This window comes from Delphinus delphis, chromosome 12 (genome assembly GCF_949987515.2).
Source record: "Delphinus delphis chromosome 12, mDelDel1.2, whole genome shotgun sequence".
In the NCBI taxonomy this organism is placed as follows: domain Eukaryota; kingdom Metazoa; phylum Chordata; class Mammalia; order Artiodactyla; family Delphinidae; genus Delphinus; species Delphinus delphis.
In genome coordinates this window covers 69,244,592-69,268,993 of record NC_082694.2, presented here as the reverse complement: position 1 = coordinate 69,268,993, position 24,402 = coordinate 69,244,592, and the positions used below count along the sequence as shown (strand labels likewise).

General features: G+C 47.5%; 1 protein-coding gene across 1 annotated transcript; it reads left to right on the top strand.

Moving 5' to 3' along the window:
* Positions 1-975: 975 nt before the first annotated feature.
* On the top strand, positions 976-4,200 carry TCF23 (transcription factor 23). Its single transcript, XM_060027608.1, has 3 exons — positions 976-1,197; positions 1,904-2,146; positions 4,021-4,200. Exons 1-3 carry the CDS (start codon positions 976-978, stop codon positions 4,198-4,200), a joined length of 645 nt encoding a protein of 214 aa, XP_059883591.1.
* Positions 4,201-24,402: the final 20,202 nt, after the last annotated feature.

The following is a 24,402-nucleotide window of genomic DNA, read 5'->3' as shown; positions in this document are numbered from 1 at the left end:
GGTGTAGGGTGAGGAGCAGCCTTCCATGTCTCCCTGACTGCCTGGGCTTTCGTCCACCACCATCACTTACTAGATGTTTGGCACCGGGCAAGTTATTTCACTTCCTGATACCTCAGCATTCCCATCTGCAAAATGATGATGTGAGAGTCTTTTTTTCTTAAGACGTTGATCTGAGAAATAAGATAATACATGTAAAGTACTTAGCACAGTGCTTGGCATGTACTGATCTAGAACACTGAACTCTTAGGAAGCTAGCCAGGGTGTGGTTGTGCATAGAATGGGGTACCAATAAAACAGGGAGACGTGGGCTCTGGGTTCTGTGGGGTTGGAAGAAATCCTCACAGATCCTTTGGACATAACCCAAAGGATGGGCAGCCTTTCCCGGGGCACAGCTGGAGGGAGGTATTCCAGGCGGACAAAAAGGGAAAAGTAAAAGCACTGAGGTGGAAATAAGAGGCACGTTTGGGGTATGGGGAGTAGCGCCCTCTGGCTGGAAGGTCGTTTTCACTGGCAAGGGGAGGAAAGGTCCTTTCAGGGATGAGCACAGCCAGGTTTCTGGCACAGGGAAGGGAGTTCAGGGCCCTTCCATGGACTTAAGCCCCAAAGCGGAAGCTGCAGGTCTATCCCAGGACCACAGTCAGGGTCAGGCCGGGATCCGGGAAAGGAGCTCCCTTCCCACTGTCCTCCTGCCCTCTACAGCAGGGGCCTCCTCCCAGGGCCTGGCCACTCCCCGCATCCAGCACCCCCGCCCTCAGCCGGTTGGGAGGCAGTCAGGAGGCTTTTCGCGGGGGCTGTGCCGGGTGGGCGGTTTTCCCAGAGCAAGGAGTGGAGCAGGACTGAGTTGGCGCTCGCTTCCTCAGATATAGCCGTCGCTGTCTGGATGACCAGCCTGCCCCGCTAGCGTGAGCCTAAGGGCTGCCTCAGGCCCTGTGTTCCGGTCCTGGGGGCTGCAGCATCATACCTCAGGGGTGTGGCATGTCACAGAGAGAGGCCAGAGCGGCACTGGCCATGCCAGGAGTAGGGAAGAGCCCGGCCAAGGCCACACCGAGGTCGCTGGCAGGCACTGACAGGAAGAGGAGCCGCCTGAGCAGGACAGGGCAGGACCTGTGGGAAGAGACCAGCTGGAGCAACCCAAGATGGAGCAGAGCTGCCCCAAGCCCTCGAGGGTCCGGCGCCAGGAGGCTGGCTCGTGGCCGGGTAAGAAAGCCAGGACCTGAAGAGGTAGCTGGGAGAGGCAGGCATGGGAGGGGCTGCGACGTCACCTGTGATGGCAGAGCCTCACTCATGGTTACTGTCCTGCCCAAGAGAGGGGACATTGGCCAACTTCCGCTCCAAGGCTCCATGCTTGGGCGGTTGGGGAAATCAGAGCCGGTCTTAACCAGAGCGTGGCTCAGAGAGCTGGCCCAACTCACTTGTCTCAAGGAAACTGAGGCCCGGAGAAGTGACACGTTTCCCAAGGTCCCAGAGCAGCAGTCAGCGACAGGGCCAGCACGCTTTGGTGTCCCTTCCTCTTTACCACAGTTGCCTCTACGTCTCAGGACCTGGCTGGGCCTAGGGTCAGCCCTACAGAGCAGGGCAGGACTGTGTGCTCCCTGTGGGCCCAGGGCATCCTGGTAAGCAGGATTCAGACTTAGGTGTGGATGCGGCAAGGGCCAGGGGGAGGCACAGTGGAGGGTGGGAAAGAGTACAGGACTCAGTTCTGAGCCCAGATGAGGTCTTCTCTCCATTTCCTCTGCCGTAAAGCGGGGCCGGGCTGAGAGCAGACAAAGAGGGGACGAGGCCCTGGGGTCCCTGTCGTTTGGCATGCTACTACTCTGGCAGGAGACCTTGCCCTAGGATGCTCTTAGCAACCAGGGGCAATGGGCGTCCGGTCAGCCCCACTCACCTGGGGTCCTCTGTGCAGAGTGAGGCCAGCCCTGAGAACGCCGCTCGGGAGCGGAGCCGGGTGAGGACCCTGCGCCAGGCCTTCCTGGCCCTGCAGGCCGCTCTGCCTGCCGTGCCGCCCGACACCAAGCTGTCCAAGCTGGACGTGCTGGTGCTGGCCACCAGCTACATAGCCCACCTCACCCGCACACTTGGCCATGAGACGCCCGGCCCCGCCTGGCCGCCCTTCCTGCGTGGACTCCGCTACTTGCACCCTCTCAAGGTAGGTCGCGGGCCCGGGGCCTTGGGGAAGGGGGTTTGGGATGGGGGATACTGGACTTGTCCCCCTGCCCTCGGCAGAGCTGACGCTGGGGCCGGCTGCTTCCTGCTCTCTCATGGGAAGAGGAGCTGAGGCTGGCTCTTGGGACTGGAATGACAATGTTTCTCATGGGATGCAGTGGGAGTGATGATTGGAAATGACTTCATGAGAATATGGTTCCTCCAAGGGGAGGGAAATTCTGAGAGGCCCCAAGACTCCGGGGCACTTAGTGGTAGAGGAGAAAAGGGAGTAGTTTCCAGGGCTGGGGTCTGGGAAAGAAGACACACCTAGGAGATTCCTAGATTCCGAGGGGCACTATGCCACTGTACAGTGCCTTGGTGTCCTTTGGACTTCTGTCTCAGGAGGGATCCCCCTTTGGAGAACAAAGCTCTAAGAAAGTATCACTCTAGAAGCAACCAAGCTGGGTGGGGGCGTGGCAGGGGCTGGGAAAGGGGGAAGGAGGGCTTCCTGCCTGCATCACTTACCACACTGTCACCTACCTTTCCTGAACCTCAGTTTATTATACGGAAAGGGAAGATAACATGAGTCTGACTTTGCTTCCAGCGTATGAAATGAGATCATGAAGGAGAAGTATGATTAACAGTAATCATCATCGCAATAACAGCTAACATTATCTGGGGGCTAAAGTTATGCCCAGAGCTAGACTAAATGCTTTAGTGCATTTTTATCTTTTAATCCGCACAAGAACCAAATGAGGATTAAAAAAAAGAAAATTAAAAAAAAAAAAGAAAAAGAACCACATGAAGATTACTTTACAGATGAGGAAACTGAAGCTTAGGTAGGTTAAGTGGCTGAATGCAGTTCAGGCCCCGGGCTCATAGCCACTAAGCAGGCCCCGGGGGTGGGGCAGAGCACACTGTAAGTTGCTGACTGGGAGTGTAGCTGTTATAAAGGGTCGTCTTTGCCCTCTGAGGACAGCAACTTTATTTCTATGGAGGATAATTTTCACCATCTCTCTTCCTTCAACGTCCTAGTTCTGAAATGTCTTGAAACTTAAGATATTCTTCTTTCATATAAATACAACTAAAATGCAAGAATTTGAGACATTTCAGATGGGGCAATTCTGAAATGCCAATGGTGGCACCTGGTGCAGTGTCCCCGGGTGGCACAGTTGCTTACTTAGCTGTAAGACGGCGGCCAAGGTGAGACCCTCGCAGGGAGCAGGTGATGCATAAATATGTTGAAGAATGAACAGATGAGAGCCCGGCTAGGTCTAGCACTCTGGCAGCTGGGTGGGGTGGGTTGGCTAGCCAGCAGCAATGGCCCTCAGCCCCCAAGTGGGGGGCTGTCAGGTGGAGGGCAGACCTCAGAGCCAAGTCAACCTGGCCTTTTCTGGGACTGGCCGCGCTCCTGCTGGAAGGATGGACAATCCTGGGAGGTCCCCTGCTTAGGGGGAGGGGGCAGCACTGACATCTCGGGCCACAGGCACTTGGGCCCGGCCGGGACTGGGCAAGAGAAAGGGTCAGGACTGTTCAGTGTCAGGAGGAGCCTGTCCTTGCCCCACGCTGCTGCCCTCCCCACTGCCCAGGCCCTGGCTGCTGTCAGCTCTGCCGCCCGCCTCCCTCCCCACCATCCGGGGCTCCTCTTGGGGCCCTTGCTTTTCTCAGACGGCTCCTCCTGTGCCTCTCGGCCAGGCTCAGGTGGTCAGGAGAATTTGTGAGGCCATGAGTGGTGGTGAGCCTGGGACCGCTGTCATCGGAGCAGTCGTGGGGACGGGTCTCGGGGAGGGAGGCTAGGGAAGGCCCGGTCTGGGGTGCCGAGGGCTACGAGGGCTGTGCTGGTGAGCATGACCCTCATCCCTTCCCCATGTCTTGCAGAAGTGGCCGATGCGATCGCGTCTCTATGCCGGAGGCCTGGGGTGCTCTGGCCTTGACTCCACCACAGCCGTCACCTCGGGCCAAAGAACAAAGGAGGCAGAGACCGGGACCCAAGTCTCTGGAGAGGCAGACGCTCTTCTTCTCGCCAGGCCGCTCTCACCGGCACCTGGTGACAAGTGATCATCACAGTCGCCCTTTTCTCCCGGACTGTGACTCAAGCTTAGGGACCTGGATTCTCTGCCAGGCCCTGCCTGTCTTCATTCTGCCTCTCACCCATCGATCTGGTTCAGGCTCCACTCCCAGGTTCCAGCACACAGACCAGGCAGAGCAGTGGGCAGCTCTGTGACAGAGAGTACTCAGGAGGACCGGGGAGCAGATCCTCATCTCGTCCCCCACGGGTGATGCCCCAGTGGCTCCCTTGTGGCAGTTACAGGGAAGTGGGCAAGGAAAGGGTCTGACTGAGTTGGAAGTTGAGTTAGGGCTCCGTCCCTTGCTTTTCTCCCCTGAGGTTCCCACAAACCCTCTGGAGATTGCAAGAAGACAGACACTGCTGCACACGCACAGAGGTAGCGGCTGAGGCTGGCAGCAGCTTCAGGTGCTGATGGGAAAGCCAGGGGCCAGACAGGCTCTCGGCAGCTGTGCGTGTGAACAGAGCTGGGCCGGGGTCGCATAGGCAGAGAGGAAACTGAAGAAGGGAACATACTTTGTTATTGCACTGCAAGATGCTTACCCAACATCAGGAATTTAGGAATTTTGTATCTGCATTATGGTCTCTCCAGCTGCCCCTCATCACTACATTTTCTCCCTCTCTGGGCCCTGCACCCTTCCACTCTTCTCTTGTTATGAGTCATATTTACAGGTTAAACCATAAAGCTTACATTGCTTACATTCCAGTATCCAGAGAAACTTTTACGTAGTCCTAGCTGCCTAGTTTGAGATTTTATCCCAGAGGCAGCTCTACCTTAACTGAACCAGGCAGCACCTTAAGCCCTTGCGTTTGAAGGTTTTGCTAGACTCAGTTACATCCTTGAAGGACCTGAGAAGGAGAACGTGTATCTTTTCCAGGGGATAATAATTAAAATCTTCCATTATATTAGAAACCTAATCTCCAGGACAAACAAGATAGGCCTGGGTTCACTGGGTTCCTTGTATGATTTTGGCCGAAGGCCCCACTGGCTCAGGAGTTATTTCTACAATCTGCCTACAATGAGCTCCCTCCGGCCAGCTCCTCCCCACAGGCACTGCCCTCCCAGGCGCTCCCTTAGTCCTGCCATGGGGTGCCAGAAATCAGATAGTGCTCTAATGGAATTCATCTCTGGCCTTGTAGAAATAGTTTGAGGAAAAATCAGTGTCCATACATACAGAAAGTAACTTTCCAGATCAGGTGTGGCTTCAGATCAGGTACCTAAAGTCCAGACAGAGAAGGAATCATCTTTTTGTTAAACTTCAGTGCCTCAGAGTGGGAAGGCACGGGTCAGGCCAACTAGAGTCCCAGCAGGGGTAGCCTTAGACAGACGCCACCACTGCCATCATGAGAACGAATGAGGTTCTGGCCGACTGGGCGTGGCCGGGGGTCTGAGCTCTGGTGTGAGGAACTGCTATTCCTCCACAGGGCTGACCAGGGCAGCCGGGGAAAGGGGGCTGAGGGGGTGACTCAGCAAATTGGTGTGGAGGCACAAAAGCAGACACAGAACGTCCCAGCCGCGGCAGCATGAGATGTGGGAGAGCAGCTGGACCGTGGCTGGGAGCCATGGCGAGAAGGCCTCAGCCAAGGCCAAACTCATAAATCTACCAAGTCTCCGCTGAGGAGCCCGGAGAGCTTGTGCAGAGCTGCTTCTGGGCAGCTGGACGGGGCCAGGCAAGGCAGAGACCAGGTGTGGGTGGGCACTAGCACAGTGTTCTTCGCAAGACCATAAAAGTCCAGCGCGAATGTTCTATGTCTAAAGCCAAAAAGCAGTATCTTCCTTGTTGAATTTGAATGTGGTCAGAAGAGGAACGCATGAGTTCCCTCGCAAGCTGGTAGCACACAGTCTCTCTCTGGGGACGAAGCCGGGAAAGCTGGCTTTGGGTGCGCATTGGGGCCCCCCCACAGCACGGAGCGTCTCCTGAGAAATCAGGTTTGGGAGCGTGCTCCATCCACCCCACTCAGACTCCAGCCTTTGCCTAGTAACGCCAGACCCTTCGGGAGGGGGGGGACCACATTACCCCGGTAGAAAAGACAAGGAGAGCCAAAGAAGGATGCAGCTGGTGGGGGGCTGGGGGAGGGCAAGTACCATCATTACAAGTCTCTAAGTCTGTCTCGGGACCTTTCCAGGCATTTCCTTAGTGTTCTGGACCGTCCCCAAGGCGTCCAGAGACCGTCTCCTCCAGCCGGACAGCACCCAGCACAGTCAGGTCAGGAAGCGAAAGGACTGACGGGGGCAGGCAGAGCCGAGGAAAGGACCAGGGGATGAATGGGAATAACCAGAGGAAATGTCAGGTTGGAGACTTCGACCCACAAATGAACCAGAATCAGGAGTAACGCCCTTTTCCTCTGTAGCAGAGGAAGAAAAATACCCTCTCACTGGGAGACCCTGGGAACAGGGGTATGTAGGAAAGAAGCTCCAAAAGGAAACAGGAGCCTGGATGACAAAATGACGCTCAGGTGGCCTGGCTCGGGAGTGAGAGGGCTGATTGGTCCACTTGAGCGTCTTGTACCACCTGCCCCATCCCCAGGTACCTGTGACTCTGGTGGGGGTGAGGCAGTGATGGCCAGGACAACCTCCTCGGGGCTGGATATGCGCGTCCTTTCTGAGAGGCAGCAGAATTACAGGGGAGAGGCTTCGATGCACTTTGGGAGCAGCAGAGCTGGCCAAGGGATATCTCAGTATTAAGGTGGAGACTGCAGATTTCACTAAATCGAGAACTAGCGTCATTAGAAATAGAAAAATCTGGCCTTGTCTGAGAAATTCCCTTTCGCTTCCTCTGGAAGGAGCCTGGCTAGGATGAGTCAGATGGCACTGTCCTCTCCCCTTTGTGGCCTAAGCCCTAAACCCAGGCTCCCTGCAATCTTGGTATTCGAGATCAGGGGTTGGCAAACTATAGCCAGTGGGCCAAATCCAGCCCCCGATTTTTTAAATAAGTTTTTATGGGAAAGGAGTCACACCCATTTGTTTACATATGATCTATGGCTACTTTCCTGATACAAGGCAGAGTCGAATAGCTGCGACAGACAGTAAAGCACAAAATATTTACAGAGTTCCTGTGGAGGAACTCTGGCCCTTTACAGGAAAAGTTTTGCTCTTGATCAGAGATATGCAAAGTGTGGTCCGGGAACCCTGGGGGTCCCTGAGACCCATTCAGTGCCCTAAGTAGCCAAAATTATTTTCATAATACAAGATGCGATTTGCCTTTTTTTCACTCCTATTCTCTCATGAGTGTAATGGAATTTTCCAGAAGCCATATGACATGTGATATGGCAACAACAGATGGAATGTAGAAGCAGATAGGAGAATCCAGCTCTCGATTACAACAGACATTAGAGGTATTTGCAAAAATGTAAACCAATGCCACTCTTCTCACTAAATATTTTCCAATATGGAAAATAATTATTTTTCATAAAAATGGTATCTATATTCACATATAGTGGGTTAATGTTATTTTTAAGTCTATTTTAATTTCTAATATGGTAAATATCAATCACAATTACTCACAGAAGCAAAAGCTTTTCAGAGCCCTACTTTTTTAAGAACGTAAAGGGATCTTGAGACCAAAAATTCTTAGAATCTCTGCCCTAGAATAGATTGGCGAAGGTCAAGAAAAGTTCTTACCCCATCCCCGTGACCCTGTACGTGACAGCTGTACCCTCTGCCTGGGGCAGACACAGTGATTCGGTCTTGGCCTTCGAGAGACAAGGGGCTTATGGTGAGGGAGGGGGGTGTGCCTGGCAGAATGTGGACAGACTGTCCCGAGTCTGTCACAGTGAGGTCTCCTGAACGATGAAGGTGGGGCTGATCCCCTGGTGGGCTGGGCCTTCCTCAGGCACATCCACGGCCTCCTTGTCTCTGCTGCCCCTCAGCATCCCGTTGCTCACCTTCTCCGGAAACACAGCCGTGTCCACAGAGAGATCCTGGGGAACACAGAGCAAAGGGAGTGGGGGCGGTGAACGTGAGGCAAAGGGAGATGAAGGAACCTCCCCTTTCTCTTGCAGGAAAGGTGACCCTGCTTTGATCCTGGCTAGAAAGGAGGCCAACGAGGAGCAGGCCCGGGGATGAGCACGGGGCTGGGAGGACGGAGACGAAAGGCCAGCAGCTGCGGCCTCTCGGGGCCGAGACCCTTCTGCCCACCAAGCCCCCGCTCCCCTGTGGGAAGGAGCCAGGCAGCTGCTGCGGGACAGTCCAGCTCAGGCCGATCAGCAGAGAAAGGGGGGCTGGGAGGAGAAAGAAAAGGGAGGCACAGGAACCCAGGAGGCCCGGCAGTAGCCTGAGAGGGAAGGGAGGGGCGATCTGACAACAGACGTGCTACCTGGCTGTGGGTTCTGCAGTGAAGTCGCTTCTGACAGGACATGGGCAGGAGGGCAACGAGTTTCGGCAACACTGGGTAAATGGTCCGAGGGTTCAGGGTCCGGCCCCGCATTCCGCCTGAAGACAAAGCGCTCCTGAGGCTCCTACTGTGTAACCAGGGCACACCCGCGGCCCCCTGCTCGCCCCCTGCTCTCAGGACTCTAAACCCCCAGTCCCCGCCCACCTCCTCGAGCTCCACCAAGAAGCGTGACTGTTCCAGGCACCCAGGAGCCCAGGATTCCCTGTACCCCCATGCCACACCCTGTCACCACTGTGCAGACTGCCTGCCCGCCCCCCGCCATCCCACTAGACTTGCAGCCAAGCATACGTCCCTTGACCTGGCTGGCAAGTGGCTTCCAAAAGAACCACCACGGTTCTTGCTTTGATGATGAGAAACCCCAGGAGTGAAGATCTATGTCCTCTTTGTTGAGCCTGGATTTCCTACTCCCCCACCCCCAGACTGGCTGCTGGGAGCACTTCCCCTCTTTGGGGCTCTGCCTCCCCAGCCTCAGGTTTCGAGAGGAGCCCCCTCCCCCAACACAGCTAGGGGCCAGCTGCTGAGCAGGGAAATAAAGGACAGGGACCACTTCAGCTGCCCAGGGCAGAAGCAGCAGGATTAAGTGCAACCTACAGGAGATGCTGGAAAGACGGAGTAGCCAACCACCAGCCACTGGGGAGATCATGCGGACCGAGCGGGAACTAAGGACCATTGAATTAGCCGAGAAGTTATGAAGGGGCAAAGACGATTGGGCGTTTTTTAACCTGAAAAGAAATTGACAAATTATCAGATTACGAACACTCCTCCACATTAAAAGTTGAGTAAATCAGGCTGGCCTAACAGCAGGTCTATCAAGGTTTCAGGGGTCAAGAACGTCTGGGTCGGGTCCAAGTGGTGTGAAAATAAGTTCTGTGTCACACATCCCAGAAACCACAGTTAACTGCACAGTGGCTGGCAGAGTCCTGGTGAAAACGCAGGTACACTCTCTCTACAGACGCAAACTTTGAATAGGGCTTGGAGAGGGGTCCAGGTGAATATAAAACTATCAAGATGTGATATGCTCTGAGAGGAAGTACAGTAGCATGAAGCAGACGTTGAAGCAAAGCTCAGTTCTAACTGAAGTGGGAGTATATGCCACGCCAGCTGGGAAGGGCTACATCTCATCACAAGAGGCCATTGGCCCTGACATTGGCAGGGCTGCCAGACATGGGAAGTGCCGGTCAGGGCTGGTTTAATGTGCCTCAAACACAGTGGTAATACTCCACCAACTGGCCAAGGAGTTTCTCTTTTGGCCAGTCTTACCCGGTGCCTATTGGCAACAACATGCTGCCGCCATCATTTCCCTGGACAGAAGGGCAAACCAAGGCAGACCTATTTTGCTTTTGGAAGGTTGTCGTAAAATATGCCATTGACCCAGACAGGCAGGCCTCTCACACATTACTACAAAATGAACAGTTACCTGTGCCTTTGAAAGTGGAACTCTACGTGGGGAAAAAATGGTGTTACTGAAAAATTATGAAATCCTAGGCTGTAGTTTGATGACTACAGGACCCAGAGTTAACAGAGTTTCGTGGGGCTCCTGTTACATGTGAGCCACGGGAGCATTGGACGAGAAGACTGGATAGCCCTTTTTGAAAGGCAGTGACACTTTGTAGAAGAGATCCTGGTATTATAAATCCTCCCAAGAAACCAACTGTTAAAAACACTACCAGTGGGGCTTCCCTGGTGGTGCAGTGGTTGAGAGTCCGCCTGCTGATGCAGGGGACACGGGTTCGTGCCCCGGTCCGGGAAGATCCCACACGCCCGCGGAGCGGCTGGGCCCGTGAGACATGGCCGCTGAGCCTGCGCGCCCGGATCCTGTGCTCCGCAATGGGAGAGGCCACAACAGTGAGAGGCCCGCCTACCGCAAAAAAAAAAAAAAACAAAAACCCACTACCAGTGAAGTGATGAAGTGTGTCATAAACACCAAGCTTATTTAAGACCTAGATTGGAAAGGGGCTGGTCTCCTGCATATTAAAAGAAGCCAGAGCCATCAGTAGCCTCCCAGGAACAGTGAAAATCCTAAGTTGGTCCTCCTGAGGCCTTTTATGAAGGAGAAAAGCGTCTTTTCTGGCTTAAGAAGACACAGATATTGGCTGGGCTTTCTGCCCACCACCTGTGCTGGAGGATTTTTTCCTTTTCCTTTTCTTTTAAAAAAAAAATTTTTTTTTTTAAATTTTTTGGCTGCGCCGCACAGCATGTGGGATCTTAGTTCACTGACCATGGAATGAACCTGCGTCCCCTGCATTGGAAGCGCAGAGTCTTAACCACTGGACCACCAGGGAATTCCTGTATTTTTTTTCTTTAAAGCATTTCCAGGATGATCTTTGTACAAAGTCAGAACTGGAATTGTTCAGAAGAACCCCTCTGGTTTCTTTACCAGAACTGCTCCACTTAAACTTACATCCCAAGACAGGGAGCTCATCTATTTTAAACAACTCCTAGCTCTTCCTAAATTGCAAAATTGTGAAAGAAGATGGCTCTGATCTTGACAGAAAGGCATCATTTGGGTTAATCATTTCTCCCATAGCTTTTATTTTTTCCCAACTTAATATGGTCCTGGATGGTCATCTCATTACCTGGTGCAATAACTGCTATTTGTAGGGAGTCTTCATTCAATTTGCTCTCACTTATGGCAACTACACATTTATAGAAGGAATTTCTCCTGAGACACCCTAAACAAACAGGAAGAAACACAGTAGGAAGGAGAAAACTTGGGTTTGTAAAAAGTCTTCGACCGACTGCTGAAGAAGAAACTATATGCCTTATGCGGCTCCTGCATGAGCATCATATTTTCTAAGAAAGATTATTGGACTTCCATTTCTGACAATATGGTAGACTCATGTGCAGGAAAACCCTCCTGGTACAGAACACTCAAAATGATGGATAAAAAGTTTTACAGGTTTTAAAATTCATTGCTGGGCTGGCAGAAAAGTGAGGGAAAGGAATAAGAAAGTATAAAACCAAAATTGTTAAGCCAGGGCTTCCCTGGTGGCTCAGTGGTTAAGAATCCGCCTGCCAATGCAGGGGACATGGGTGAGAGCCCTGGTCCGGGAAGAACCCACATGTCGCGGAGCAACTAAGCCTGTGAGCCACAACTACTGAGCCTGCGCTCTAGAGTCCATGAGTCACAACTACTGAAGCCTGCACGCCTAGAGTCCGTATTCTGCAACAAGAGAAGCCACCGCAATAAGAAACCCGCACACCGCTCGCCGCAACTAGAGAAAGCCTGTGCGCAGCAACGAAGACCCAATGCAGCCAAAAAAAATTGGTAAGCTAGCACTGAAGCCAGTGTAGCCCTGGTGGTATCTGCAGGTTCCTGGTGCCCAAGGCCAGGGTTTTAAGAAGCCAAATCTGGGGACAAGAGACAAAAAGCCCGGGCCCATACAAAATGCAAAGTTGGATCAAAGACTCTGTAATAAACTTGGGATCCCCAAATGCCAGTATCCTCAGTGAGTAAAGGAGAGATGAGAATATCTGCCCCAATAGATCTTGGCTTGGGGTGGAAGGTGGGGGAGGGAGTCTCCCACATATTTCCAAGCCCTTAAAATTTGGGGGTCCAAAAACGCCCCAAATTTTAAGTGATCTCAATTTAGTAATGATTCTAAGCACAAGAAATTACAATTCTTCTCTGGAAGAACATACTTTAAATCAGGCATTGAAGGATTCCCGTGGATAAAATTCTGACAGACTTGAGCTCATAGCAAACAGTTCTAAAAATCAGAAGGAAACACGCTACCATAAGCAATGAGAGTGGAAACATTGAACTTGGGAGTGATAGGATCACACTTGCAATGACTGCAGATACTGTAATTTTTAGGTACAGAATATACATTAAATATGTTTAAAGAAATAAAGAGTATTTTGAAAAGACAACACAGGAACAAGAGGCTGTCAAACATGACCAGGCAGAATTGAGGGAAAATGTAGAATTTTTAGGCATTAAAAATATAATATTTTAGTTAGAAATCCAGTAGATGATTAGAAACTGCTGAAAACAGAACAAATTAGCAAACAGGTCTGAAAAAATCACTAGAATTCAGTTCATATGGACAAAGAGATGGAAAATAGAAAAAAAAAGAATATAAGAGAGTATCTTCATGACCCTGGAATAAGGAGATATTCCTTTAAAAAGATACAAACAGCACTAACCCTAAAGGAAAAAAATTGATACATTATACTACATAAAATTAGGAACATCTATTTATCACAAGATGCTGTTGAGAGAGTGAAAAAAGGCAAGTTCACAGACTGGGAGAGAATATTTGTAATACATGTAATCAAAGGGCTTATATCAGGAATATACTTAAAAACCCCATAGAACAATAAGAAAAAGACTGACCACCCACTTATAAATGGGCTAGAACCCTGACTGGAGACCTTTCTAAAGAGGATATCCAAGTGATCAAAGATGGTCAGCTTCAATAGAAATTAGAAATATGCAAATTGAAATCCCGAGATACCACTACACATTCTCCAGAATGGTTACTACCTGTATCTATTAAATCCAGCAAGTACACAGCTAGGTATATACCCCCCAAATATGAGTGCACAAATGACATCAAAAGATATACACAAGAATGCCCATAGCAGCATTGTCTGCGATAGCCCCCAAACTGGAAACTTGTTTTTGTTTCCTATGGCTGCTCGGGGCTGGACTTCAGCAAACCAGCTGGCACCTTGTTGGACTCCACCCGTAGGGGAAACCTGCAAGGCTGGAGGAGAGAGAAGGGACTGGCTTCTTGTGGTTTGCGCCCAGCAACAGCTCTTTAGGGCAGTTCAAGTTTCCAGCTTTTCCCCATCTCAGAACCAATCTTACTGTGTGCATCAAAGATACCTGCACCAACTGTCCAGTACTCCTTCCTCTGAGGCCTGAGTTGCACCTCTTCCAAGCTTCTGGATTCCTGTTGCCTTTTTTCACCACTACCCATCCAGGGGCTTCCTTCTGTTGCCACGTCTATGTTTCCTGGGCCCTTTCCTTTGGCCTTTGCAGTCCTTATAATAAATTCCCTCTGTTAAAAATAACTGGTACGGTTTTTATGTTCCTGACTGGACCCTGAATGATATTACAGCCGTATCAATTCTTTTTGGCAGGTTTCATTCCCGACCTGCCTCCTGACCAAGAATGCATTGAACATCACTCCTCTTTCAAACAGGGAACCCGAGGGCTGCGACAAGGTTCACAGATCCTCCCAGCCTCGCTCTGTTGATTGTCAATGGCATCTTGACGTGGTCACAGAAATCCCTCAGAGCTGGAGAGGAGAGCATCTTGGGCGTCTACAGCTGTGACTGCCTGCCAGGAGGACAAGGAAGGTCACACCAACCCTTATGAACATTCTCTGGCTGCGTGCTTTTTTCTCCTGTGCATGTGCATGGGAAAATGGCCTCTTTCCTAAAGGCTCACAACCCTCCTCAGATGTTGCTGAGGAAACTGGATTTGAGAGCATCCAACTCCAGAGGCTCCCTGCTGTTACTATGGCCACCACTGTGTATGTTTGTGTTTAATAACGTCATTGTAAAGGCTGATTCTTTAACCAGATTGTAAACATGTGTGCAGAGCTTGCCCAGCAAATGAACAAGAAGGTTGTGTAATTTGTGAGAAAACTAACGTGAGTTGAGACCTTGATGGGCCGTGATCTTTCAGCGTTCTTCCCCTAGCAGGCTTGTACCAACTGTTATGAATTATTATAAAGCCACTCCACCCTCCATCCCCCCAAAAACAAATAACCTCATGGTATACAATTTCCTAACCCACTTAAGTACACATCTCCATAGTTCCCACCATTTAAATCTGTGTCTAAATAAAACAGAACACAAGCTGCTTATTCAACAATCTATTTTTATCTACACTTTCAGCCAGAATATTCTCAGAAGATTTCCCTATTGTATACATTCTAGATTCAATCCTTTGGTTCTGCCCAGGGGCGTTATCCAGCATCTTGGGAACTCAGCTCCTGACCTGCTCAAAGGCAAGTTCCTATTCCCTCACTGCAGCCACTCACTCCTACGGTCATACCCTTTCACCAGTAACTGCACCATCTCCAAAATCTCTGTTTCAAGCATTCTGATTTGATATTTTGATCCCTATTTCCCATCCTTCCATCTCACCCAGGCTAGTGCTTGCGTCCCATATTTCTTCTATCTTATTGAGGCCTCTGATTGTTTTAACACCTTCTGTTTTACTAACCATCTTCCCCCATATCCTTACTTCCTCTTCATTCATCTCCGGTTCCACGTTCATTATCATAATCGCTCCCTTGCTGTTACCCTTCTCACTTGCCCCTCCCCCTCCATTGTTTTTGCTCCACAGCTTCCTGACCTGATACTATCTTCCCAATCCAGGCCTGAGCACGGCTGGAGATGAAACCACAACTGTGGCCCCTGGCTTCCCTTGACATTTTCACCATAAATCTCAAATGGGACTCAACATTGCAGCAACCTTCCCTCGTATGTTTCCTTTCCCACATTCTAACACATTGATTTCCCACTTCTTTTTTTCCACTAGAGTCCTCTCAGCTTGTCTTCATCACGTACTTCATGAGAAAACAAGAGCAGTCAGGCAGGAACTCCTCCATCAGCATACCATCAACCACACCTACCACTTTCCCAGCTGTGTCCACGCTCACGATGGATGAAGCTTGTCCTCTGTGTGGGCCTGAATCCCACCGGCTCTTGCCCTTCTGAAGGGCCTCACTCTTAAAAGTATTCCCTCTGCCTCCTTCTGCATCCTTGGCTTTTTTCTTACCACTAGATAGTTTCTCCCACTTTTATCAGCCTACAGATATTCTCTAGCATAGCATCTCCCACTAAAAAACCCTTCCTTGACCCTGTTTCTCCACCTGCCACCACATTTCTCTGCCCCACCACAGAGCAACACTTTTTCAAAGTTCTCTCCATCGCCTTTCCTCACTCACTTGCTCCAACAAGGTGTTTATCTCCACCATTAAAACTGCCCCCCTTCTGCTGAATTTAATGTTCATTTCTATGGCCTTGTCTTAGTTTCTGTTTTGTTTTGCATCATTGGACCCTTTAGACAACTCTGTCCTTCTTGAAATACTTTTCTTCTCCAGATTCTTTAACCAGCTGTTCCTTCTCTGTCTTCTTCCTGGCTCCTCCTCCTCTGTTCTCCTTATAAATATAAAAGTAGCATGGAGAAAATTAGCAAGGCAAAAGTCACTATAAGTAAAGTTAGAAGGCAAATGACAAACTTGACAAAGAGTATTTACAGTTCAGGTCATAGACATAGTGATAACATCAGTCATATTCGAAAAGCTCCTAGAAATTATTAAGAAAAAGACCAACAACCCAACAGAAAAATGGAGAAAGAATATGAACAGACAGATCTCAGGAAAGCGAATCAAATGCCCTTTAACATACAAAGAGATAGACACACTCATTAATAATAAAGAGAAATAAAGATTGAAACGACAATGAAATACCATTTTCAACCATCATACTAATAAAAATCCAAAAGTTTGACAACATGCTCTATGGAAAAGCAGATCTCATATATTTCTGTAACATTAGTGTGAAAAGATCTTTGAGATAGAAATAAATGAAGACAAATACAAAACAGCATGTATTTTACTCTCCCAGAATATATATGATTTGTTTGTATTTGCATAAGGAAACACACACACACACACACACACACACACACACACACAGAGAGAAAACAATGAAAAGCAGTTACTTGTTGGAGGGGGAATTGAAGTGGATGGGGAATAAGGTGAGAGTGAGTCTTTTAAGGCTACTCCTTTTTAGGTTGTTTGGCTTTTGAACTATATGAATGTATTATTTAATTTTTAAAAAGAGAAACAAAGAACAGTGGTCCAAAGAGTGTCTCAGTGAAATTTTTCTATGCATTGGCTTAAGGAACACAAACAAACGTGTTTCATCTTCAGAGGGAGTTAGGGCATTATTATAAGCATGCTCTGTGGATCCTGAGTTGTACTTAAGTCCTGTACCATTCAGAGATGGTCATAACGGCCTGAAATGACATTTATGATGACAGGCAAGAGCATCATCAGGCATATGTTAATCGATTTGAATACTCTGCACTGGCTCCATGACTTGGCTATGTACAGACTCAAATTTTTACCAGAGCACCATCTAAACACTTATCTGCTTCAATTACCACCTTCACCAGAAGCACTGGCATTCATTGGGTGATTTAGTTGCTAGAAAGAAAGTGTTCAAACCAAATACCCAAACAATAACTAACATCATTAGTCATTAGGGAAATGCAAATCAATACCACTTCACACCTACTTAGGCTGCCCATAATTAGAAAAAAAGACAAAACAGAAAATAACAAACGTTAATGAGGAAGTAGGGAACACTTGTATATTGCTGGTGGGAATGTAAAATGGTGCAGTCACTGTGAAAAACAGTGTGGTGGTTCCTCAAAAAGTTAAACAGAATTACAATATAACCCAACAATTCCACTCCCTGGTATGTACCCAAAAGAATTAGAAACATGTGTTTAAATAAAAACTTATGGGGCTTCCCTGGTGGCGCAGTGGTTGAGAGTCTGCCTGCCGATGCAGGGGACGTGGGTTCGTGCCCCGGTCCGGGAAGATCCCACATGCCATGGGCCCGTGAGCCATGGCCGCCGAGCCTGCGCGTCCAGAGCCTGTGCTCCGCAATGGGAGAGGCCACAACAGTGAGAGGCCCGCGTACCGCAAAAAATAAAAAACTTATGAATGAACATCCATAGCAGCCCTATTCAAAATAGCCCCAAAGTGGAAACGACCCATATGTCCATCAAATGACGAATGGATAAACACAATGTGGTATATCTACACAACAGAATGTTATTTGTCAATAAAAAAGAATGAAGTATTGGTACATGCTACAACACAAACGAACCTTGAAAACATGATACAAAGTGAAAGAAGGCAGACACAGAGGCCACATATTGTATGATACCATTTATATGCTCCCAGCATTAATCACTGTGCAGTCCTACAGAAAGTACAGACCACTTCATCACCCCAGAAGTTATGTTGACTATATATCTAGCCAGGGTGAACTGTGCAGACCTACATTCAGGAAAGAGATTCTGTTGTGAAATTTTTACCTGTTTACCTGTTCAATATCTTCTTTCTTCTTGTTCTTTTTGTGTAATCATAAAAATGTCTTTCACTGTTACTGATAAGAACTTTCTTGTAGACATTAGGCATCCAAAAATTTCATATTATCCCTTATAGAGTGCAACTATCAATCTCCTAGACTTGCTAATGAGTTATCTTGTAAAATACCAGTCAGTGTTGGATCTGTACCTCAGCTACTTAAGTTTCTGGATTTTGCTGTTTGCCAGAAAGTTTTTTAGTTTTATTTTGCTGGCTTCTTCTTCCTTTTGCCAAAGAATTATTGATATAATCACTAATATAGCATATTTGTTGTCGTAGAATGGTGTGTTAAGAAGTTTTTTGTCTATTCTAGTATAAAGAGATGCATGGGAAGAAGCACTGCATTTTCCTTTTTGCTGGATGAAATCATGTCTTCCTGCATTGTCTGCAGTTGCTGCAGCCATCTTGAAACCCCAAGTGGAAGCATCTCCAACATGCTGAGGATGGCAAGGCAGAAAGATGGACTTGTTGGTCTATTGGGATCTGCAATGACCTTATCAAGCCCCCAGACACCTTGCTATGGACCACCTAGCCCCCAGACATCTTGCTTTGTGAGAAAAATGACTGTCCTTATGGCTGGTCTGTATTTTGGTTGGTTTGTTTTTTGTTTTATCTTTTTGGCCACACCACACAGGCTGTGGGATTTTAGTTCCCTGACCAGGGATCGAACCCGCACCCGCTGCAGTGGAAGCGTGGAGTCTTAACCACTGGACCCCCAGGGAAGTCCTGGTCTGTAGTTTTATTTTCTTGTGATGTATTTGTTTGAAGGGGACTCACAAACAAACTCTAGACAGGGAAACACTTTCATATTTATTTCTGTTGCCCCAAGTCGCAGAAGTATGAAATTAAAGGTGGTAAGAATGTGATCAAGGATTCTTATTTGGACGTTGGATACGGCACCAAAGGTCAGTTTTGACACCTTAAAAGACCCTGTGCTTTTAACCACTGCTCAGTTTGGGAAGCTGAACCAAGCAAAGATAGTCATGAAGCGGAGCAGCATTAGCTACGACAAAAGGCAAATTATTATTTATGATAAAGAGAGAAACTTTTTTAAAAAAAGTATCCAAAAGTTTTGAAATGCACCCTTATGGCTACCGAGTCCTATAGGTCCAACTGCAAAAATATTTTCTGTGTCTGTATCCTGTCATGACTTCCTATTTTAGAGAAAAACTTATTGGCAGATAATTTTTTTTACATCAAAAGGCTCATTGAAGAGTCTCTAAAGTGCCAGAAAAAATCATATGGTGCAATGGTTGTTCGGCAGCCCTTGTATAGGAGGTTACAACACGTTTCCCAAACATTCTGTTGATGGGAGTCCTCCTGACAACACAGAATGACAGTGAGTTTATTTCGTGTGAAATGTGCGAACACAGTGGTTATGGATGACCTGAGAGGCAGAGCACGGGGTGAAGATTAAAGTGAAATGCTGTCACTAAACATTTATAGCAGCAGAATTTGTCATCCTTCACAATAAACTATGACAGGGCAAGAGAAGCCACACGATCAATTGATTTGTGATACGGAAATCCCTCATAAGAGAGAGCTGGAGAAGGGTATCTCTGATTTTGTCTATAAACTGACACAAGTCTGAGGCTCACCCCAGGCTGTTCATGTGCAAGACACACCCAAAGAAGCACACAAAGCTTTAGGTATGAAACTACAACATAAATATACCGATAAATCAACACCCAAGTCCCAGACCAACTCCAGAGTGAGACATGAAAGGGCAGATCCAAACAGTACAGCGAAGTCTTTGAAAACTGAACTGATGCGGGAACTACCTCCCAAAGAAGGTGAACCAGAACTTGCAGTCTGAAACTTGCTGGATTGGTTGCTTGTTAAAACGACAACAAAGTAATCAGCGTTATTCAGAGGATTTCCCAGGACCCAGAACGTCACTTCTAGGTATTTACCCAAGTGAAATGAAAACCTATGTTGACAGAAAAACTGAGAAACCACTACACAAATGTTTATAGCAGAACCTGGAACCAATCCAACACATTGTGGCACATTTATAAAATGGATTGCTAGTTAGCAATTAAAAGGAAAAAAGTATTGATAGTACAACACAGATGACTTTTAAATATATTACGTTAAAAGAAAGAAGCGAGGTTCCAAAGACTACATAATTCCATTTAAGAAAACCCTGGAAAAGGCAAGAATAGAGAGATGAGGAACAGACCAGTGGTTGCGCCTTTGATTCCTTACACTTTCCTGTGTTCTGCTGAGCCAACTGGCTTTCTCTTTATTGGTGCCCTCCACTGGCCCCCTCTATCTGCTGCACCCCTTTCACCAGCTCCCATCTGTTTAAGTCTCTCCATTCTTCTAAATCAGTTATCAATCTTCCATCTGCTTTCATTTTCCAATATCGTGTTGACGTCTCTTAACTCCTGTCATCATTTCTCCTTTCTCTTTAACCCTATGGGTTTATGGTCTTTTTACTTCTTTACTGTTATTATAGTGGGGATTTAGGAAGGAAAGGATAAAACATATTCAATCTTTCATGTTTACCCAAGCTCTCCTTTAATCAAGTCGGCAACATATAGTCTAGGAAAATGATATTATTTTTTCACCAAAAAATATATATACATATGAAGTTTATTTCTGGCCAACCTCAGAAAACTTAGGTGTTTATCAGACATGATCCCAGTAAGTATCTTCAGGCAAGCCATTGGATTTTTGTCTCCCAGAAGGGACACTTTAAAAAGGTTGTCACACTGTTTCCAGTCTGACAGCCGGAATTTCTGAGCTGCCTGGGCTGTAGGCCAGAGTTCACAGGGGTCTGACAAACCAATGGTTTTACACAGGGCTGGGGGAGCCGGGCAGCTGCTAACAGTGTTAAGCTGGTGACTTGCAGAGGAGTTGGGGGCCCATTTTGTCTTTGAGCAGCCTCCCAGTAGTCACTATAATCAGGACCCAGAAATGCCTTTTCATTACTGACATCATAATCATCCCCTTACATAAAAGCATAAAAATCGTGTTGAATGGGCACTGACTCCCATGGGAAACATTCCTGTTCACTCTCATCATTTCTATGGCACCCTGATCTTCAATCCCAAGTGGTCTTTGAAAAGGCAGTGATACTCAAGTCTTCCACACAGAAAACTCCAGGGTCTCAGGAAGCATCTGGGCTGGTGTTTCCTTTTCTTTAGATGCACAGCAAAGCTGGTGGTGGCTTTTCAAACTTTGGCTCACACAAATGTAAATTACATGTGGTAACATGCCCTACACACATATTATTTTTAACAAATCTGTCACTCTTCATCTGACCATGCCAGCTGACCCTGAAATTTTGGATTTTGTTCTGTAATATTATAAAACTATGATCTTGGATCTCCCCCTGCCCAACCCACTCCCCCAACCCTCCAACACACACACACACACACACACACACGCACATGCACACGCACACGCACATACACGAAAACCCTGGGCTGCATAAACCAGGACTTTCTTTTTATTGATGGTACATGACAAGGTAGATCTCCCTGAGCCCCTCCCCTCCTTCAGGGAGTCTGGGATGGAAACTGTGGCATGAACAGGAGATTCACATTGTGTTGGGGGATAGGACTGGGGCAAGGACTCCCCAGCAGCTGAGACCCTCTCTCTCCCTCTTGTTCTCTCTCCACTGGTGGTGCAGGGGACTTTCACTCCTTGGATGCCATGTGGACCATAAGGTCGATCACCCTGTTGCTACAGGCAAATTCATTGTCATACCAGGAAATGAACTTGACAAAGCAGTCATTGAGGGCAATGCCAGCCCCAGCATTGAAAGTGGCTGTTGGGAATTCCCTGGCGGTCTAGTGGTTAGGACTCCTCGCTTCCACTACAGGCGGCCCAGGTTCAATCCCTGATTGGGGAACTAAGACCCCACAAACCACAGGGCGTGGCCAAAAAAGAAAAAAAGAAAAAAAAAAGTGGGTGTAACTGTTAAAGTCCAGGAGAAAACCTGGTCTTCAGCACAACCAATGGGTCACAATGACCCAATACTCCCTTTGTGTGTGCAGATCTGGATTGTGTAAACTGTTTCAAAAACTTATATAGGGGCTTCCCTGGTGGCGCAGTGGTTGAGAGTCCGCCTGCCGATGCAGGGGACACGGGTTCGTGCCCCGGTCCGGGAGGATCCCACATGCCGCGGAGCGGCTGGGCCCGTGAGCCATGGCCGCTGAGCCTGCGCGTCCAGAGCCTGTGCTCCGCAACGGGAGAGGCCACAACAGTGAGAGGCCCGCGTACTGCAAAAAACCAAAAAACAAAAAACTTATATAATTGTGCTTAGACCTCTAACGGGTGGAGCAGCCCTTAGAGCTTTCTGAAAGACCATCTCCCAGGTTATAATCCTCACACTGGCTTGAATAAAATTCTTCCATTTCTTTCTTAGATCAACTATTGATTACTTTTTTTGGTTGACATTAGCATGGCATAGTGGGCAGGATATCAGTGATACCCACCAGTGGACACCTAGAATCTACACCGAACTGGCACTCAGTACCAGCACAGGCCCATTGAGCCCCACTAGCCTCTCAGTACTCCTCAGGTGTTCTGGTGAATTCTCCTCATATCTGGATCTCATTGTTTTTAAGTGATCATCCTAAAAATGTTATTCAAGCTGTTTTTACTTAAGACTTGGAGTCTTAAGGGGTACCAGTACATGTCCTAAGTAGGGACCTAGGGGAATCTGGGCCATAGGCTTAGGAAAAATACAGGTGGCTGGGTTTTTGTTAAATTTGGCTTAAGTTGAAAAAAAAAGGTCAGTGTATGATCTGAACAAACCATTTGCTAGTGAAATGAGAGACAATTATTCATCTCCTAAGAACAAGGGACATTTGCTTCTCTGGCCACAAGGGGTCCTCAGGTGACTGAGAACCCAGCAGAAGTATCTGAGGATCAATCCTCGTGACTGCGGTGGCCCTTCAGAGGAGCCCCACTACAACCGTTAAGTAAATACTGGTACATCAGTCCTTTGATATCCTTGAGGTGACCACCCAATTCTTTGAGGAATTAAAACCAGCTGTTTTAATTCCTCAGTCAGCTGAGAGCCCTGACTATAAGACCTCTCCCTATTCCCCAAGGAGTGCACAGTTCCTGAGGCGCTAGCCTGCTATGTTAAGCCACCCTTTCTTTCTCTTCCAAAACCATGTCTCCGTATCTCATTTCAGCATCAGTGTACAGGGAGCCAATATTTTGGCATCAGTATTGTCAAAATTAGTTTGTAAAAGATCTGTATATAATCGACCTAAAGGAAATTAGGTGCTTATATAAATACTCTGAAACATAAATGAAACTAACCCAAATGAATTTCAGGATCACATGATTTAGGATTAATTTTTAATGAATGAAAACAAGTTTAAGTTTGTTGGTTTAATTAATACAGACATGTCTTTAGAGTCATCAACATTAAGTATAATACTTTTATTGTACCTAAGTTTACTAGAAGTCAAATAAGATCTTAGTATTCCTGTTACAGAATTTGTCTGCAAGAAAAATAACTTGATATGATGAAATTTTTAAGTTAAATGTAAGTGAGATAAGAGGTTTTTAGGTGAACTCCTTAGGAATAATTATGTTTTATTGTGTTTCTACTCAAAAATAGTTTCCACTGAACTGGGTAAGAAATTAGAGAATTTTAATGGAAAACCTGATGGCTTCATAAAACTGTCAACAGAAGATTAAGATCAAGAATTAGTCACATAGGACTGAGTGATCTGATGGATATGGTTGTAATTTGGCAAGGGGAGGGGTGCCTGAAATATCGCTGGTTTTTAATCTGTGTTTTCCAGATATAAAGAAACCCTTCCCCTCAAGCTAAGTATGACTTACAGAAATTTAATGAATTATAACTTTGTAAGTAGAATTGAAACATTTATCTTTTCTCTACCTGCTCCTTCCAGAAACTAGAAATTCTTAGGTTCCCAAAAGCCTTATCAGGTGAATATGAAGACCACCTCCTGCTGGTTGCAGGAATTTCAAGATATTTCGGGACTTTGAGAAGAGAGGAATCCATCCACATCTATAGATATCTCTGGCAGAATCTGATGGCAAGCCCTTGATGTGGCTTTCCTAGCCTTGAGAGGCCTTTTGTTGTTGGTGGTGGTGGGTTTTTTTGCGGTACACGGGCCTCTCACTGTTGTGGCCTTTCCTGTTGCGGAGCACAGGCTCTGGACGCGCAGGCTCAGCGGCCATGGCTCACGGGCCCGTCCGCTCCACGGCATGTGGGATCTTCCCAGACCGGGGCACGAACCCGTGTCCTCTGCATCGGCAGGCGGACTCTCAACCACTGCGCTACCGGGGAAGCCCCATGCTGTTCCCTTTTAAGTATATCTTTTATAATAGCGAAAGCTGGATTTCTTTCCTTATTGCCAAATGTATAAATCTATGACTTTGTTTTCCTTCCATATATTCATAAATATTGAGATGAGTGATACTCTTGGACTTATTTTTACCACGTTATTTAGCATTTTTATTTAGAAAAATCCCCTCCCCCCCTCCACCTATGCTTGGAATAATCAGGGTTTTTTTGTTCCATTTGATTTTTTGCTTTAATGGTATGGGAGTGATATATTTCTTTTATTCTATTAGTTATCTTTAAATGTATAACTCATACTTTAATTTTTCTATTATCCAGTGTTGGTCTACATCCTGTTCTCTAAAAAACAGAAAGGAGAATCTTAGT